Source organism: Vanessa tameamea, chromosome 4 (assembly GCF_037043105.1).
Source record: "Vanessa tameamea isolate UH-Manoa-2023 chromosome 4, ilVanTame1 primary haplotype, whole genome shotgun sequence".
Classification (NCBI taxonomy): domain Eukaryota; kingdom Metazoa; phylum Arthropoda; class Insecta; order Lepidoptera; family Nymphalidae; genus Vanessa; species Vanessa tameamea.
In genome coordinates this window covers 9,311,372-9,329,645 of record NC_087312.1, presented here as the reverse complement: position 1 = coordinate 9,329,645, position 18,274 = coordinate 9,311,372, and the positions used below count along the sequence as shown (strand labels likewise).

At 33.6% G+C, this 18,274-nt stretch overlaps 2 protein-coding genes and 1 long non-coding RNA gene across 3 annotated transcripts; 1 reads left to right on the top strand and 2 right to left on the bottom strand.

Moving 5' to 3' along the window:
• The first annotated feature begins 1,039 nt into the window (after window positions 1–1,039).
• LOC113394330 (uncharacterized) lies at window positions 1,040–3,471 on the top strand. Its single transcript, XR_003368566.2, has 3 exons — window positions 1,040–1,217; window positions 2,263–2,316; window positions 3,277–3,471. It is a non-coding gene; the product is annotated as an uncharacterized LOC113394330 (long non-coding RNA).
• Window positions 3,397–4,188, bottom strand: LOC113394329 (ER membrane protein complex subunit 4). Its single transcript, XM_026631598.2, has 2 exons — window positions 4,030–4,188; window positions 3,397–3,951 (listed from the first exon to the last, which is right to left on the bottom strand). Exons 1-2 carry the CDS (start codon window positions 4,083–4,085, stop codon window positions 3,489–3,491), a joined length of 519 nt encoding a protein of 172 aa, XP_026487383.1. The 5' UTR covers window positions 4,086–4,188; the 3' UTR covers window positions 3,397–3,488.
• A 5,384-nt stretch (window positions 4,189–9,572) lies between these two features.
• Window positions 9,573–16,562, bottom strand: LOC113394328 (tyrosine aminotransferase). Its single transcript, XM_026631596.2, has 5 exons — window positions 16,272–16,562; window positions 13,132–13,460; window positions 11,913–12,386; window positions 11,142–11,324; window positions 9,573–10,798 (listed from the first exon to the last, which is right to left on the bottom strand). Exons 1-5 carry the CDS (start codon window positions 16,414–16,416, stop codon window positions 10,604–10,606), a joined length of 1,326 nt encoding a protein of 441 aa, XP_026487381.1. The 5' UTR covers window positions 16,417–16,562; the 3' UTR covers window positions 9,573–10,603.
• Window positions 16,563–18,274: the final 1,712 nt, after the last annotated feature.

The following is an 18,274-nucleotide window of genomic DNA, read 5'->3' as shown; positions in this document are numbered from 1 at the left end:
ATGTTTATTTTTACCTTAATATTTTAAGGTCATCACTTTATATTTCGTTTTTTCAGAGGTTTTTCAAAATCCTGCCAAAAATATTCTTTATTACAGATACAATATCCTACGGTCATATCAATCGGTTCACAAAACAGTTACAGTGGACATATTTTAATGACAACAAAAAAGTAATACTCTAATATTAACTATAAATTAATTTATTCGGAAAATACTGATTCATTCGAAACTTTATTAAACAAAACATTACTATTGGCTATTTATGGAGTATGGATAATTGTTTTTACTACATTTACCATTTCATGCAATACAATGCAATGTTATTTTTGTATGCGCTATAAATCGAGAGTATTAATCACGTAAATAAACAATATTCTAGATGATTATAATTGATAACATATTAGGGTAATCTTCTATTATTTTAACACAGGTTTTGTTTTATTATTTACTTATTCACCCTTAAACCGAAGTTGTGCTCTGGTTTGAAGGTTGAGTCAGTTTAACTACAAGCAAAGGCTCTTAAAGGTAGCTCCATCACACTGGAACCCGTTTTGGGATAAACTAAAGTATTTAATGCATTTTTTAAAATAAAAACAATGCGTATGATTGAAGTAAGCGTTATTTTTTTTTTGCAGTTTCATTGATTATGTAGAAAAATCAATCAATCAATTAATACTGCTTAAAGCACTTTAAATATTAAAAATAAATCGACATAAAGTGTAAAATGAGTGCTAAATCGTCTGTAGTTTAACGTAGTTACAAAAATGCATCATTTGTAGTATTTAAAAAAAAAAACAATTTTTTCCAAAAGCGGTATGATGGCGTGATGGAGCTTTTGAAGGTCCCAAGGTTGGCAATGCATTGACAATGTAAAAGATAATCAGATATCTAATGTTTGCCAGGCCGCCTACCTATCTGAAATAATAATAAGAGTACAATCAATCAATAATTCTCTCATGTGAAAAAAAAAATGAAAAATTTATGTAGGCAATTATTTCTTTAAATTAGTTTATTTGGCAACACTAAACGACTAAACATCACTGTCACCAGTGTCATCGTCAGCTGGTATGGGCTATTATGATATTAAAAATATCTTAAAATAAAGTTTCTTGAACGTAGAATAGTCGACCTCGTAGCATTTTTTACAAAAATCTTACTATAAGCTAATAAATTAATAAGTTTTCATGGTATTTCTAAGCAAAATGTTGAAAGGATTGGTAAGTACAGTTAATTTTACAAAATATAGTTAATTCTACTAATTACAAATTTACAACGTTGTAAGAACCCATTGTAACAGTTTTTAGAGACATTCATACAATGAACACAAAGAGATCATTCATGCTATTTTAGGCAATAATGACTATGCACTTTTTAATTCTCAGTTGTCCCAATTTTACTATAAATATTACTAAAATTAATAAATACATTTACTTAAAAATAATCACAATTATGTGAAAAACTTATATTATTATTGTGTACTAGTGTCTAGTCTTGAACTTAGAACACTCAATTCCTCACCCAATAATTTGTAATGTTATGAAAGACTTTTTTGTTATATTGATAAATATAAATTATCAAGTATTAATGCATTTGAAACTATTATTTGAAATAAACCTCGATTTTAAAAAATTTGTAGGTATAATATGTTGCTATGTATATCTTAACATTATTAGAATCGGTCATACAATTTGTCATTTTAATTTTGACAGAAACTTTCAAATATAGAAAATCAATTTTGATAATAAATATCATTTTTTATGTCAATAATACACAACAGTTGTAAGCTGTTTTATTTGTGAAACATGTAGAACATTAAATTACCAAGTAGGAATGAAATATATTTTTATAAATAAATAAATAAAAGGTCAAACAATGGGCTGTTTTACATCTGTTTTAAAAACTACAGTAAGTTAAGTACCAACTATTTAGACATACAAATTATTTATGAAAAATGAGATATTAATGAGAAACTTTAATGTTATTGTCTGGTTGATACTTATTCATGGGATCCATGGGTCCTTTTTTAATTTTTAACAGTTAATTTAATTATTTAAAATTTAATTTTAACAGGTCTTAAATATATATCTATATCTATTTATATTGTTATATAAGAGAATTCAATTTATTTAAACTTAATATTAGTTGTTTATTTATACATGTATGTCCTAGAATAATGTTACTAAATATATCTTCATTCATCCATTAATTTTTTTTGTAATAAAAATATATAATTAATTTAACCAAAATTTTTCTATTTTGCAGATCATTTTTGGAACGGGTGTGTACACAGGTGTTTACATAGCACAAAATTATCAGGTATAAAAAGTGCCTGTTTAAATATAACATACATATCAGGGTACTAAACACTATTTTTCATATCAATCCATGGTCTCCGTGTATGTGTATATCCAAGTATCTGATCAATAAATTAAGTTTGTTTTAATGTTTGTAAAACTATTTACAGCAACATTGAAAATTAATCATCAGTCTAGAATAATTTAACAAGCAACAGTAATTTGTTATGAATAATTTAAATAAATATTTGCAATATTGCCACACTTTATTTTTAGTAAAGGTATATTGGATTCACAAAGGAGGCCATATTCATTTTTATTAAACAAAATGATTATATAGATAATGCCAAAATTTTTATCATTAGCCAAAAAAAAAAGTACATAAAAATTATTCTTGGTTCAAATATTATTTTTATATTACTGTAATGGCCTCTTTTGACACATTTCTGATGAATTACCAAGATTTATCAAGTATGTTTTTGATGCAGGGTGCTGTTGAATTACTCTGTAAGAAAACAGCTCAGGAATGTGACAGGGCTCTGGATAAAAGAAATGGTTTGTTTTGTTTTTTGTTGCTAAACTTCTTTTGAACCAGGAATAATTTATTATTCAAAGATGAAATTTACTTTTGTCACATCAGACATTATCCAAATTTTTAACTTATGTATTAATAATTTGTGCTAAAATCTCTCAATTGCGCTACTTCTAGATAAGTTCTATGTATATTGGTTAAGTAGTTTTCTCAATTCCGCATTACAAAAAAACTCATTTATTAGCATCAAAAATATTTTTAGAAACCAGTGTTCATCTGGTGGTCATAATTCATAGTTATCTTTAAGATACAGCTAATTTAAAAAATATATATACTAAAAAATATATCACTTTCATAATTGAAAACTGACAAATTGAAACAAAAACAGACATATATAATCAAAATTTTAAACAACTTCAAATTTTCAGTTTAATAAACTTTTTTTTTTAGATCGATAAAGTCGAAGACCCCAAAGTATTATTTGGAAAAGCACAAGCCTTCATAAAGGCTAAACTAGATGAAATGAATGAAGGCAACAAAAATGGAAAGGATTGAAATGGATATACCAAGACATTTATTAAATTTTATTTATTGTAAATAATATTGTAATGATTTTAAATAAAGGAAAGTAGGAATATAACAGAATTTATGTATTGTTTTACTTAAAGCATGGATAAACCACCTCCAACATATTCAACCCTTGTTATTGGTTCTTCAAATGCTAACCAATCACTTGAATGGGTTGGTAGTAATCCCATACTTTGACACTTATAGAGGGCTAAAAATATATTTACTATGTTTCCAATGATATAAACAAACTTTTGCCCAGCTGCTTGAGTACCTTCAACCATTTTAAATGTGCTCTGAGTTGAAAATAATGCCTTAATTGGCCTCACTATCAACATACCCACCATCATTATGGGGAATATCGATATAGAGTTTCCCGCCATATACATTATGAATAAATTCATAGGCACCTGTTTCAAAGGTCCAAGGGCAACATCCCAAAGTTTTTTTATTAAAAGTAAATTAGAGTCGGTTTCCTTTGATGATTCTGTATAGCTAGCATTGGCAGATTGACTATAACCGGGTGGTGAGGGTAATTCAGCCGCTTGGGTTTTGTTTCTGTAATTATAAAACATTGATTAATGTAATGGAATTGATAATGTAATTACAAAGCAAATTTTGGAAAAAATCACTTACTTTTGATTATAGTCTAATGCCCATTTAAATTTTTTGTTGGATTTTACTTGAGACATCTTGTAATTTTTACTCAATAAATAAATGAACGTGAATTCTGTATTCTATACACCACTTAAAACTACGAGTTTAGGTGACAATGACAGTAATAATTATTGTTCTAGATTTGACATCTTTGATAATACTGCTGTTACGACGGCGCCAGACTTTCGATATAAAAGCATGCGATCGTTTTAAGCTAATACTGTCTCCAATAGTCTCTAAACATCCAATCTTATAATTATCCAATAATATAAGTATTTTCTCTATTATATATATTTTAGTTATTCTCCATCCCCTTATCTAATTTAGTGTAGTTAGTTAGTTATTTGTGACATATCCTCCTTCAAAGATTTATTTTTGTTATACTCTGTAATTATTTTTAATATTTTTATGTACATACTATTTATTTGAGCTATTTATGTTTAGTTCTACTATTTTCTGCTAGGTATTTTTGGTTTAAAATTGTTACATTTTACAAACAAAAAATTAATAAATATGTTTAGGTGTTACATTTATAAATTGGAAGATACTTAAATATATTTTTTTTACTATTTGTATTACGTCCTTACATGTGAAATTTGCGTTTTGTCCGGGAGGAATATAATTTTATTTTGTATAATATATGTAATTAATCAAAGTATGCACCGTTGTTATCTATGCACTTTTGCCATCTCATAGGTAGTTTTGCTCCCTTTACTAAAAAAACCATGGGGGTGAGAATCAATAAACTCTTTGAAGGCGGTTTGGTCTGTCGCATCGGAGTTGAATTTTTATCCTTGTAAGAAGTTGTCCAAATTCCGGAAAAATTGGAAATCTGTTGAAGCAAGATCGACGGTGGATGTCGCAGTCATTCCAATTGTAGCTCATCTAACTTAGTGGTTGTTTGTTGTGCAGTGTGTGATCTTGCGTTGTCGTGAAGCAGCAGTGGCCTAGAGCGATTGACTTATCTCGGGTGTTTAGCAGTTAGTTCTTCCTTTATGATTTGCAGTTGCTGACAATAGATATCTGCCGTATTCGTTTGGCCAGATTTTAGAAAGCTGTAGTGAACGACACCAGCGCTAGTCCACCAAACATTCACAAGTAACTTTTTATGAGTCAATTTTCGTTTAAAGCAGGATTTGGCTGATTCTCCAGGATTCAGCCATTGCGACGAGCGCTTCCGATCATCATACAGTATCCACTTTTCATCACAAGTAACGTTTCGATTTAAAATCCCTTCATTATTGTGACGGTTGAGCAAAGTAACACAGCAGTCGACGCGTGTTTGTAAGTTGGATTCGCTCAATTCATGATATACCCATCGTTCAAGTTTTTTTACTTTCCCGATTTGCCTCAAGTAGATTAATGCAGTTTTACCACTTACCACGAAGCCTGCAGCTATCTCTGAAGTACTTTGTGATGGATCCGCTTCCACAATATTCCACAATAGCTTTCACTTTGAACTCCAGCCGTGCACGGAGTTGGTTCTGAAGGTCGAAATTTCCAAAACGAAAACGTTGTAACCCTAAACGTACCGTGCTCTCTTTTGTGACACACAACGCCACAACGCCATACACATAATTAATCCTTCGAGCTGTTTCTGCAGCACTGGTGCCACGGTAGAACTCGTACTCGTAATTATACTGATATTTCATGTTTTCCATGTTGAGGTAATAAGAGACGCCAAAAAAAAAAATTAGGAAAAAACAAATGAATCACTGTTTTCAAAACCCAAATATACCAGCTAAATGAATTTATAAATTTGAATTAGGGATTCTTAACCAAAGAGGAGATCGTTCAAATCAAAGTGGTCGGTACGATAAAACGCTAATATGTAAGTACCTAATATACTTATTTAATGCATCAATCATATTAGGCTTATAACATAACATAATAATCAGCCTGTAAATTTCCCACTGCTGGGCTAAGGCCTCCTCTCCCGTTGAGGAGAAGGTATGGAGCATATTCCACCACGCTGCTCCAATGCGGGTTGGTGGAATACACATGTGGCAGAATTTCGTTGAAATTAGACACATGCAGGTTTCCTCACGATGTTTTCCTTCACCGCCGAGCACGAGATGAATTATAAACATAAATTAAGCACATGAAAATTCAGTGGTGCCTGCCTGGGTTTGAACCCGAAATCATCGGTTAAGATGCACGCGTTCTAACCACTGGGCCATCTCGGCTCTCATATATTAGGCTTGATCGTCGATAATTCGAGCCGCTCTACGTTGGATACGGTCAAATGGAAGGAGCTGGTACTGGGGAGCACCCGCCCAGAGGTGAGAGCAGTACTCCATGTGTGGCCGAATTTGTGCCTTGTAGAGTCTTAGACGACGGGCCGACGTGAAATACTGTCTTGCCTTGCTGAGCACACCGAGCTTTTTTGATGCCAATTTGGCTTTGCCTTCCAATTGACCGCGGAACTGAACGAGGCTCGAAATATCGACGCCAAGTATTCCGATACTAGCTGTGGGGGCTAACGGAATGTTCTCAAATCATAGAGATACGACAAATGGTGTTTTTTTAGCAGTCAACGCGCAAACTTGCGTCTTTTTGGGGTTGAAATGGACTAGATTTCGCCGGCCCCAGTTCGAGACTTTGTTTAACGAAGACTCGATTTCAGACACAAGTTTGTTCCGGTTTTCTTCGACGTTTTCCCGAAAAATATTAGCACGGCCGGTTTATGAGATGTCCACGGTGCTGTCGTCTGCATAGCAGTGAATGTTACTGATTTGCAACGTCATTGATATGCAGAAAAAACAGAGTGGTTGATAGAACGCAGCCTTGTGGAACACCAGCATTGACGAATTTTAAGTCAGAGTATGCACCGTCGACAACGACTTTGATGCTCCGATCTGCCAAAAAACTGGTAATCCAATTGCATAATTTCTCGGGAAGCCCATAGGAATGAAGCTTCGAAAGAAGCGCTTTGTGTCACATGCGATCGAAGGCCTTCGCTATGTCCAGACTGGCTGCTAATGCCTCCCCCTTGCTCTCAACTATTTCCGCCCTTTTATGAGTCAGGTAAACTAGAAGATCACCGGCTGAGCGACCCCGACGGAAACCGTACTGGCTGTCGCTAATCAGCTGGTACTCCTCTAGGTACCGCAGGAGCTGGCAGTTTATAATGGACTCCATTACCTTGGAGAACAAGAAGGTGATGGCTATAGGCCTATAATTGGACGGGTCTGAGTGGTTGCCCTTTTTAGGGATCGGATGCACCAAAGCAGTCTTCCAGGAGTTCGGGACGACGCCGAATGCATAGGATTGCCAGAAAAGACGCGTTAAGACAGGCGCCAACTCGGGAGTACAAGTCTGTAGCACGATTGGAGGGATGCCATCGGGTCCAGTCGACTTATGAATATCCAAGGAAAGAAGTGCTTTACGAACTGCACTTTGCCGGAATTTAACCTCCGGCATCGTAACCTCGGTCATCCAGAGTCGAGTTCGCCGCGAAGAGAGAGCCTAAAAGATCAGCTTTCTCCTTCGCGGTATGGGCCAATGACTCACCGTCCCTGTGCAAAGATGGAAAAGAGGGCTGACAGAAATTCCCTAAGACAGCCTTAACGCGAGACCAGAACGCACGTGTTCCTGAAGGGAGGCGCACCAGTCTCTCGCCAATTCTGCCAATGTACTCCGTCTTCGCCTTAACAATCACGTTTTTGAAGGACCTAGAGGCAGAGTTATATTCCTTTCTGAATGCGCTGGTATTTACATCACGAAACGCCGATGCGTTAGCCCAGTCTTGTTGGCGTTCCCATTTTCGGGGTGAAGCCGTTTTGCAGAAACGACCAAACCAGGGCTGAGACTTGCCACCGATGGGGACCGCAGAATAAGGAATGAATAGATCCATACCCTGAAGTACCACATCGGTGACAGAGTCAGCAACAACGCTCGGATCATCCGGCGAGAAACAAACCTGCCCCCATGGGAAGGATGCAAAGAAGAACCGCATCCTATCCCAATCTGCTGACTTGTAGTGCCACACTCGGCGGCAGCCCACGAAACGAGGTCGTGAGTACCGCGCAACCGGCACTGTACTCCGGACGAGACAGCGGTCCGACGAGCCCAGAGGGGGATCGACGATAACATGGTAACCATCCGGATGGGAAGTCAGCAAAAGGTCCAACAGGGAAGGTGTATGATCCTCCACGTCTGGTATTCGCGTTGGCGAGGTGACTAGTTGTGTCAAATCATATTCTAAAGCGAAGTCGAGATCACCCGCATGATCGGTAGTGCGCGATCCAAGCCATTCGGCATGGTGTGCATTAAAATCGCCAAGAACTACGATCTATGCGGATGGGATCTGCAGCAGCAATCTGTAGCCATTTAGACGTGCACAACCAGTCGGTCGGTTTCGGCATTACCGCTATGGGACCTATAAAGGCACGCGTAGATTCGCGGATGGTCATCGCAGTCTACGCGCAGCCAGATAATCGATAGGTCCTGCCCTTCAAGGCTGCCGAGGCGTCGAGAGCAGATATCATCTCTGACGTAAACGCACACCCCAGCTCGTGGTACAATGGAATGTTTCAATTTGTACCCGGGGTAAGAGAGAAAAGTCGTATCGGTAGGAGAGGATATCTGGGTCTCGGTAAGAAAGAGCAAGGCCGGCTTCGCCGTCTCAAGTGACGGTGGACGGCGTTCAAGTTGGAGTTGAGTCCTCTTATGTTGCAATCCACAGTGAGGGTGGTAGGGGTTGCCTTATAATGCCTGCTCCGCTTGCCCCGAACAGTGGCGAGCGCAAAATCCCCCCCCCCCCCCAGAATTCGGAGGTCAGCCTGGGCATCCCTGCTTAGGTGGTGTACGTCCTGAGCATGGATGCCCAGAGAGGGATTCTCAACCGCAGTCGCTGATGGTACCCTCCTGGGATAATAAACCCAAATTCTGCACCACCATTATGTTTTGGGGGAGGGGGATCGGGTCTCCGAGACTCTCACATACCGAACGAAACGCGGTAGCATAGCTACCACTCTTCGCCGATTTTAAGTGAGAGAGTGGTACTTCCCCGGGCGTGCCGGCCCATTCGGCTGCAACCCGAAGGTATGCAGTGTGGCACTACCACTTAGTGATAATGAAATCCACATAATTACAACAACCTGGGTATATTACAGCATGGTCAAATAGAATAAGTTTGCATGACATAATGAATTATACCTAGCTGTCTGTCCCGACTTCGTACGGGTAAAATTAATGATTTTATACCGATTTTTTTAAAACTATAAAACAATTATTAGCATATACCTATATGCTATTATTAATGATTTCTTCTGTACAAATTTTGAAGACGTAATATTTAGGAAACGACAAACATACTAAAATTACCTCTTTATAAAATTAGTATAATTTATTTTCATTATATTTCTTTTTCGTGGGAACTTTTTTAGTATATACAAATACATTAATGATTATAAAGACAGCCTCTGAGTTTGAGATGACTATTGTCAATAAATAGACAGTTGGGAACACATGACAAAGTTGAGATTCCATGGGGGAGTCGACTTAAACAAAAAAAAACGTTCTTGGTTTCATTATTTATTTTATAAAAAATAACAAAAGTAAAAACTTAATTATATAAACCACTGGCTACAATTATATCTAAATAGACTTATTATTATATTTCATTATCATGCACTCTGTAAGTACCCATTGACTATAATATTAGTAGGTAACTACTAGAAATGACTTTATTATGGTAATTCGTTATGGTTATACTTTAAATTGACTTCAATTGTAAACTTTACAATAAATACTAAAAAGCAAAAATTCAGGTTAACGAGATACAAAAAAAAACTGTATTTTTAAAACAAAAAAAAAAAATAGGTTGGTATGTACAAATAGTAATAGATATAAATAATTTTCCAAAGACTAATTTTGCTATAAACTTTTCTTGCTGGAAACGTATATTTTCTTACAAACATACTATCTTAACTATCTATCTCATATAATTTTTTGTATATATTTTGTATAAAACAGTATGAAAGTACTTTTATTAGTTCACAATCGTTTTTTTCTCAACACTTAAATAAAACTAAGTTTACCTTAGTATACTTAATAAAAATACAAAATTGTAGGTACATATCTGCCCGTCAAAGAGCAGGACTGCAAAAAAAAAGACAATTGGTTACATAAGATATTAATCTTGATTTCTTAAAGTAAATTAAGCAGACATTAATCTACAAATCGGTGTGGTTTATATTATTTTAAATTAACAAAACAACAATGAAGACGTTACAAACATGTCGGGAGACATCAAACTGCATTTCAGAGGTTGTTCAATAGTTCTTCTTTCCTTAAAGCAATATTTTTATAAAATATTTGTATGGACCCTGATCGACGAGCAGGCTTTTTTCAGTTTTGGAAGCTCACTATATCTATTAACATATCTTTTATCCACCAGAAATGTTGCATTAACAAATTCTAAAAATAATAGTTTGGTCTGCCCGAGGGCCAGGAATGACGCAAGTAAAACCACTGCAATTTATATCGCAAGCTTGTGGCACGCTCGTAAATTAGAGCCTCAAGCTATGCATTATACTATTTAATTAACCTAAGCTACGCGAGCGTCATTGTCACATATAACTTGAACATCCGTCGTTATCGATACATCCTCTTCAATATCTTTTCTCTTCTCACTAAAAACTACGTGTTCTTTACAAAATAATACGATCCTCTGACATGCTTCTCGCATTTTATCTTCAGGTATTGTTAATACAATTCGCATGAAGTTTGGATAGTCGAAGCACTGAAAAGAGAATATTTGTTATTAAACAAATTTACTTTTAAATGAGATCTTTTCAATATAATTAAACTGGAATAAACTAAAAGTTACAATCTAGCCATCTTATAAAAATTCGTTTACAACAACTTATAAACTTGTTTACGCACCTCACCTGTGTTTGCGCAGACACTTGTGCAATATCTCCTGCGCAAATGACTAGTCTGAGATTTTCCGCCGTGGTCAATATTATTATCTAATTAGTTAGCATGAACATCATATCGAATAGCGAAGTTATTGTTCATGTACGCAAAAGAAGACATTAGCGTAATATAAAGATATGTTAAATTATAAAAAATGTTTATCTTACCGTCCCTGGTAAACAAAAGACTGATTGTTCTGATACCATACACTCTATAAACTCGAATTCATTGCTAAATTCAGGGAAATTAGATAATTTAATTTCAATCATCATATACATTGCTCCTTGAGGCATGATTGGTCGTAATCCTGGTGCGTGCCGAAGTTCTTCAAAAGCGAGTTTCGCTTGATCCTGTAAAAAAAGTGACTTTATTTCATTAATATAATGAAAAAAAGAATGTTCTTTAATGTATTTTTATACACGTTATAGTCCAGTCATTATATACCTACATTTGGAAATGCAAATGAACCGAGAAAGCTGATTTTTAAATATGTTATAAAAACGTCGTAACTGCAAGATGACTTTATTTCTCAGTTTCGTTCTCAATATCTCGATAACCATCAATCGTAGCTCAAAAATGTATAGGACCTGAATTGTAGAACGTAAATAAAGCAACAAAAAAGCATCTTATCATAATTCTCGTATCACGACACTCAGTCGAGCTATCGCAAAAAACATCAGTCAGGCCTTTTTTCAAGATGGCGGCGGAGGCACATAGGAAATCGAGGTCGATTCAAGTTAAGCTTTTCTAACCCTTTTCACAACATATCCAAAAATGTGCCTTCTCGGTTCATTTGCATTTCTCGACCTGGTTTTAGTCTATAATGAGTGGACTATTATGTACGACTCGTTAATAACTATATTTTAAGTCTATATCATCCCATAATAAAATCATTTAAAAACAAATTGCATCATGACGCCATGGAACTTTCCACTCACCTCAATAAACAACAACACGTCGTCAAAGAAACTTTGCGGCGTATATTCTAAAATAGCAGGTAAAGCTCTCTGAATTAATGTATTCGGACCGAGTATTTTCATCGAAAGGTTTGATAAACCTTGTCGTATTTCCTTTCCTAAAATATTATTTCGATCATGTATGATCACCCAACCCATTCTCCAGCCTGGTACTAAGAACCGTTTCGTGAGTCCACCACATGTAAGAACAGGTACATCTTGGGATAAAGACGATATAGCTGTAAATTTATTCCCGGAAAAAATAAAATGTTCATATATTTCGTCAGCTATTATTGGCACTCTGTTCCTTGAAGCTATATCCAAAATTTCATTCAAGTGGTCTTTGTCATATACGGATCCACAAGGATTGGATGGGTTAATGACTACTATAGCGACAGTATCATCGTCTATTTGGCTTTCTAAATCATCAAGATCAACCTTCCATTGTTCATCTGGCTGTAAAATAAAATATGATATATTTTATAAAATATGCTTTATCATGCTTATTCACAAAATATAATATATAATTATTGCCAATAAGGTCCCAACGAGTTACAATTACTTACGAAACACGCTACGCGAGTTGTGTATGATCTCTATTATATTTTTATTATTAAAGAATTATTATATAATCAACACACAACGCAGGATTTAATAAGTTGTTTAGAGAATGCGGCGCAAATATGCAAATAAGGACCACAATGAAACAGAACTTGTTCTGTTTCTCAAACTCGTTTACGGTTATAGTATATGTTAAATGAAGTGAGGTGATATGCCGAAAATCCTGTTAATGGCAATAATAAGTAGTTTATTTTAAGCCTGTTACACCTTCATCAAAATAGTAGACTTAGATTAACGATTCATGTTTGTCTGACTAGAATAGCTAGTATTTTATCACTCGTAGCACTATATTGAAATTGTCCACGTTCTATTGTCACTGACGTAATTTGTTTACATCATGCATTTTATTAAAAATAAATTGTTTTGATGATTTCAATAATTTTTAGACATTTAACAGTTTAATAACTGAAGATTCATGAAAAATGATGCCAAAAACATGGGATGGTGTCCATTTGTGGGAGTCCATCACATATTTTTGGCACTATAATTTGTAGTAATGTAATTTTAAGATGGTCTCTATATATATATATGTATCTCAATGAGTTGTACATTATGTAATATGTAAAACTCAAGGACTTACCAGGAGATTATAATGCTTTATAACAATTCCCATTCCTTCTGCTAGAGTCTGGTATATAGAAAAACCTGGCCGGGGTATGAGAACATTTTGACCACAATCTGCAAGTGCTGTTATAACCATTTCAATCGCATGTGAACAGCCGCTAGATAATATAACGTCATCTGGGTGAACATTGCCTTGATGAGCGCTGTATTTTGCTACGGCAACCCTTGCTTCGTAATGCCCTTTAGAAGGGGCGTAGCCTCGGCTTGTATTTAGCTCAATACTATCGCGAACAGCTTGTAAAACTTGTTCCGGCGGATTTAAATTTCCAAATGTTGTTGGATCACCTGTGAATTTCACATAGGATGAGTACAATATAATTATAGCAATTTCCGACTTCTCATCTATCTAACGATCACTATCTACCGTCAAGTTGCAATACTAAAACATCTCTCCATGTTTATATTTTCAACAATATTGAATTCGTAATACATAAAAGATTTCGTATAATATTTATCTATAAAATTTATTTTCAACATAATTTATAGTATAAAACAAAATAATGCCTCCTTTACTAGTCATGAAATGATATTGCATAAATCAAGATATTTTGATCCGAAAGTATTATAGTTAATGTTGATAATATCTGTGCAAAATTTGAAGTCAATCGAATTAATGGTTTAGGAACGCAAGTAAAAAACATTGGTCTATACTACATAGGTAAAAAAAATTAAAATAGAAGTATTGTATAAATATTATGAAGTAAAAAGTTTGTCCTTTGTGTTTGTTTGAATGCGGTAATCTCAGCATCTATCGCGCCGATGTTCAAAAAATGACTTTGCTCTAGATGTTCCATTTTTTAATAAAGATTATAGATTACATTACCATGCGCTTACGACCCACGAGGGCGGAGCTTTAACGCTTAACGCGGGTGAAACACGCGCGGTTTCATCACAACTTGTTTTTATATAATACTACTTCTGCGGCTTTGTTCGCATTTTAGGAACATCGGTCCTCCATAGGAGTTCAAGCTTGATTCATACAAAATTTCATCAAATTCAGTGGCTTAGTCGTGAAAGAGCAACAGAGAGACAGAGTTACTTTCGCATTTATAATATTAGTATTATCATTTTAACAAAAAAGGAAAAATAAATTATTCATTTGATATTAATGTGACTTAACCTGTCATGATGATGATTATCAACTATACATAAACTACTAAATAAAGTATAAACCTAACTTGGTTTTATATTAACGAAAGTTACCTAAAAGGGTAGTTTAACATTAACCAATAAAGATATCATGAACAACTCATATGTTAATTGCTTATGTTGTTTTGGCAATTGTTTTATTTTGAAAATTCAGAGTGCACAAACAAAACGATTAATAAATAACATTAATAACGATTTTCATATGATTTTATGTTTGAAAATAAATTGATTTTAAAGACAAGTTTGGATCGTGTTAACCTTGAATTACGCATTATTTCTGACCCAATAGACTCCTTTCCAAAAAATAATAGAGTCAATAGGTATAGCATAAATATATATAAAAACATTCAATTTCGACCAAAAACAAATGGATACGAATTAATCATGATTTAAAAAAAAGGAAATAAAGTATCCAATTTGTTAATATTCAATACAAATGTGTTTTATACATGTTTCATACACAAAAAATTAAAACTATATACTTATTTTAAAATATGTTTTGACCAATAATTAAATATAACTAGGTCGTTGACTATAAATTTATAATTCGAATAAATATTATATTGTTACTACTTGTTTTAATAATAATTTAAGATAACTTATGTAAATGCAAATTAAAGTTAAAAAAAATATGGGAATTGCGATTTAACGAAGAAATACTGGCAAGCATTGTTGCCATCATTTCGATCATTTCACGCGGTCATAATAATGTAGAATTTTATAGTAATAATTTTCGATTTTGAACTAATGTATATTTTGTTTATAATTTAGTCTTCAATTATATAAGAAATTAAACTATACAAATGTATTTTACTGTTAACAGTTCTTTTTCCAGTTCTGTAAGCATTTCACAACAATCCGATTTATTTTCTTTAAATACTTCGATTTATGTTGCTATTACAAAATTATTGTTGTTTGTTGTAAAGCCTCAAGTACATGATTACTTCTCTGTATCAAAAGTAAAAAATAATAATTAGTAATTATGTTTTACATAACATAACATAATCAGCCTGTAAATTTCCCACTGCTGGGCTAAGGCCTCCTCTCCCGTTGAGGAGAAGGTATGGAGCATATTCCACCACGCTACTCCAATGCGGGTTGATGGAATACACATGTGGCAGAATTTCGTTGAAATTAGACACATGCAGGTTTCCTCACGATGTTTTCCTTCACCGCCGAGCACGAGATGAATTATAAACACAAATTAAGCACATGAAAATTCAGTGGTGCCTGCCTGGGTTTGAACCCGAAATCATCGGTTAAGATGCACGCGTACTAACCACTGGGCCATCTCGGCCATCTTTTGTATTTCACAAAACATTATGTTTTGTGAAATACAAAAGTTTTATTTATTTATCTAGATAGAACGTAATTTGATGGTAACAGGTACATATGTTGTAAATAATAATTATTTAAAACTTTAAATTAATAAATAATTTAGACATGCCTTGATGCTTATCTTGCCATATTGCTTCGCCTTATGCGTCCTTTGAATTTTGTAAAGCATATGGCTTGGATTGGAATATTGACATTTTTGTTTCAGGATGCTTTATTAATTATATTTTTGAGTTTATTTTTTTTATTCAAAATTCGTTTTACCTGTGTAATATTTTTATTTTACTCTTTGAGTTCGGCCTAAAAAAGTTCGTTCCCCATTTACAATTTATCTTTAAAAATCGAAAGATTTTACTGGAATGTTCCAGATTTTTATTGTTCAAGTTTCATAAAAATCTTAAATTTTGCTAGGTTCTAAATCAGATTGGATCTTCTATTTGTTTAAGTTATACAACTGTTCACTTCTTTACATTGCTCTTTTATTACCGATCAAATTAAAATTATATCTCCTATTAAAATTAAACCACACGCAAAATTACGCAATTATGCAACTTTCTAGAAATATATTCCAATGATGCGTCGTAGTATGTATTGATAACTTAACTAACTTACCAATGGATAAGGCGATAAGTTCTTTGTTAGGGTTCGGTTCCACCTGCAGGTTCTCAACGATACGTCGGATAAGATTTGTAGTTTTCCTAGCTAGAGTAGAAGCGCACACCTCCCACTCCTGTCTGCTTCGGGTTCTTCGCGACATCAGCACAAAAGTTGCTGTAGATTCAAAGCTGCGGCAAAACGTGAAACAAGAATAGAGCTTGCCTTTCGATACGTCTCAGTTTTGTATGAATACTGCCATTTGGCGGATACTAACTTCCAAGTCGCGGAACTGGTTTGAAAATGTATATGAGATGACGACAACGGAGCCAGTTGTTTAAATATTCCACCCTTGGCTACTGCGACACTTAAGATACATATAATATTTACAATAGTATCGATCCAAGGGTACTAAACAAATACATACGTTAAAAATATATTTAGATATTATTTAAGATTCCGAGTATTCCGAGTTAGTATAAATCAATAAATAAGTAAATAAATAATAGCGAAATGCAATATTAATATTAGCCCAAAATAACAAGAATCTGCATTCATCTAATAATTAATTTCGTAGGATTCACCATAGACAAACTTTGTACTCTGAAAGTTGTTCAGGACGGACCTACTGAGTTTAATATAAGTTTGTATTTAAAAAAAACAATAATTTTCATAATTGCACCGAGGAAATCTTATGTACGCACTGTTCATACAATTTTCATAAATAGGAATAGTTTGTGCATAGACTTACTCTATAGATCTTTAAACTCTAACAAATCGTTAAATGCTTGTAACTTGTACTACACTACGGAGGCTTTTCTTGAGATTTATCTAGAATGTAATAGAACGTTTTCGTAGCTAACCTTTCTAGTAGTGATGGAAACTTAACCAATCAATATAACCCACTTCGATGTTATAACTAGCACCTAAATTACCAAAAAGAAGGGCTCAGTTTTATACGTAGGTATGTTTATAAAATTAGCATAGTCGTTGACTCTACAAACAAACAAGGTCGATAAATATTGTTGTTTTGTTACGGATACAAAATTAAATTGCATCAATGACTAATAATAATTAATTATTTTTCTTCAGACTAGATAAACATATTTTTCATTGACTCTTATATTGAGCAATGTATACATTTAAAAGATTACATGAAAACCGAATCACACATAAACTTTTCCTATATGTTAATAATAAGCATGCTTCGTATAGTAACATTTAATTAATTAAAATATTATGTAATTGTCCACGAAAATAGACTAAAATACGAATTTGAGATAAGTTTGAGGGTTGATCCTTTTCTTTTAAGCTCCTTGATTTTTATATTCAGCTTTCATGCTTGATGAACAAACATCTTTATTGTTTTATGTTTAACTTTATTGTTTTTTTTATTAACTTAATAATATATATTTTAGTTTTTAACCATTTGGATATAATTATAAAATATAAAAAATGTATATGTAACGTATAAGTTATAATACTTAGCTTAACTTGAGCTTATTATAGTTATTCTTAATAAAAACTATAATATTATCAAATCACATATAACATATATTTTGAGGTAGTGTTCAAATAATGTATATGCAATGTTAATATTAAAATATAAACAAGTTTAAAATTATTTTGTTTAAATTAAAATAATTAATAGTGAAGTAATTATGTACCTTCAAAAATTTACCCACCCCACGGGTGAAAATATTTTTATTATTTCTTATTCACTATGATGTCACGTAATATAAAATTTTAATTTATAACCATAACTCACTATAGGCAAAGTTCGAATAAATAATGATAGCGTAAGCCCCTCTTTTAAAACGACATTTTGATATGATATAACTTAATGTAATTTGCTTAGGTAATTAATATAACGGCTAGGGTTCAGCGCTCTTTAAAAATACATGTAAACTCATACACATTTTACTATTTTCACTATATGATAACATTTTTTGGCATTCATATCATCTAATGACCGATGATAGTACAATAATTTAATAATTCTGGCCAGGATCATCAGGATA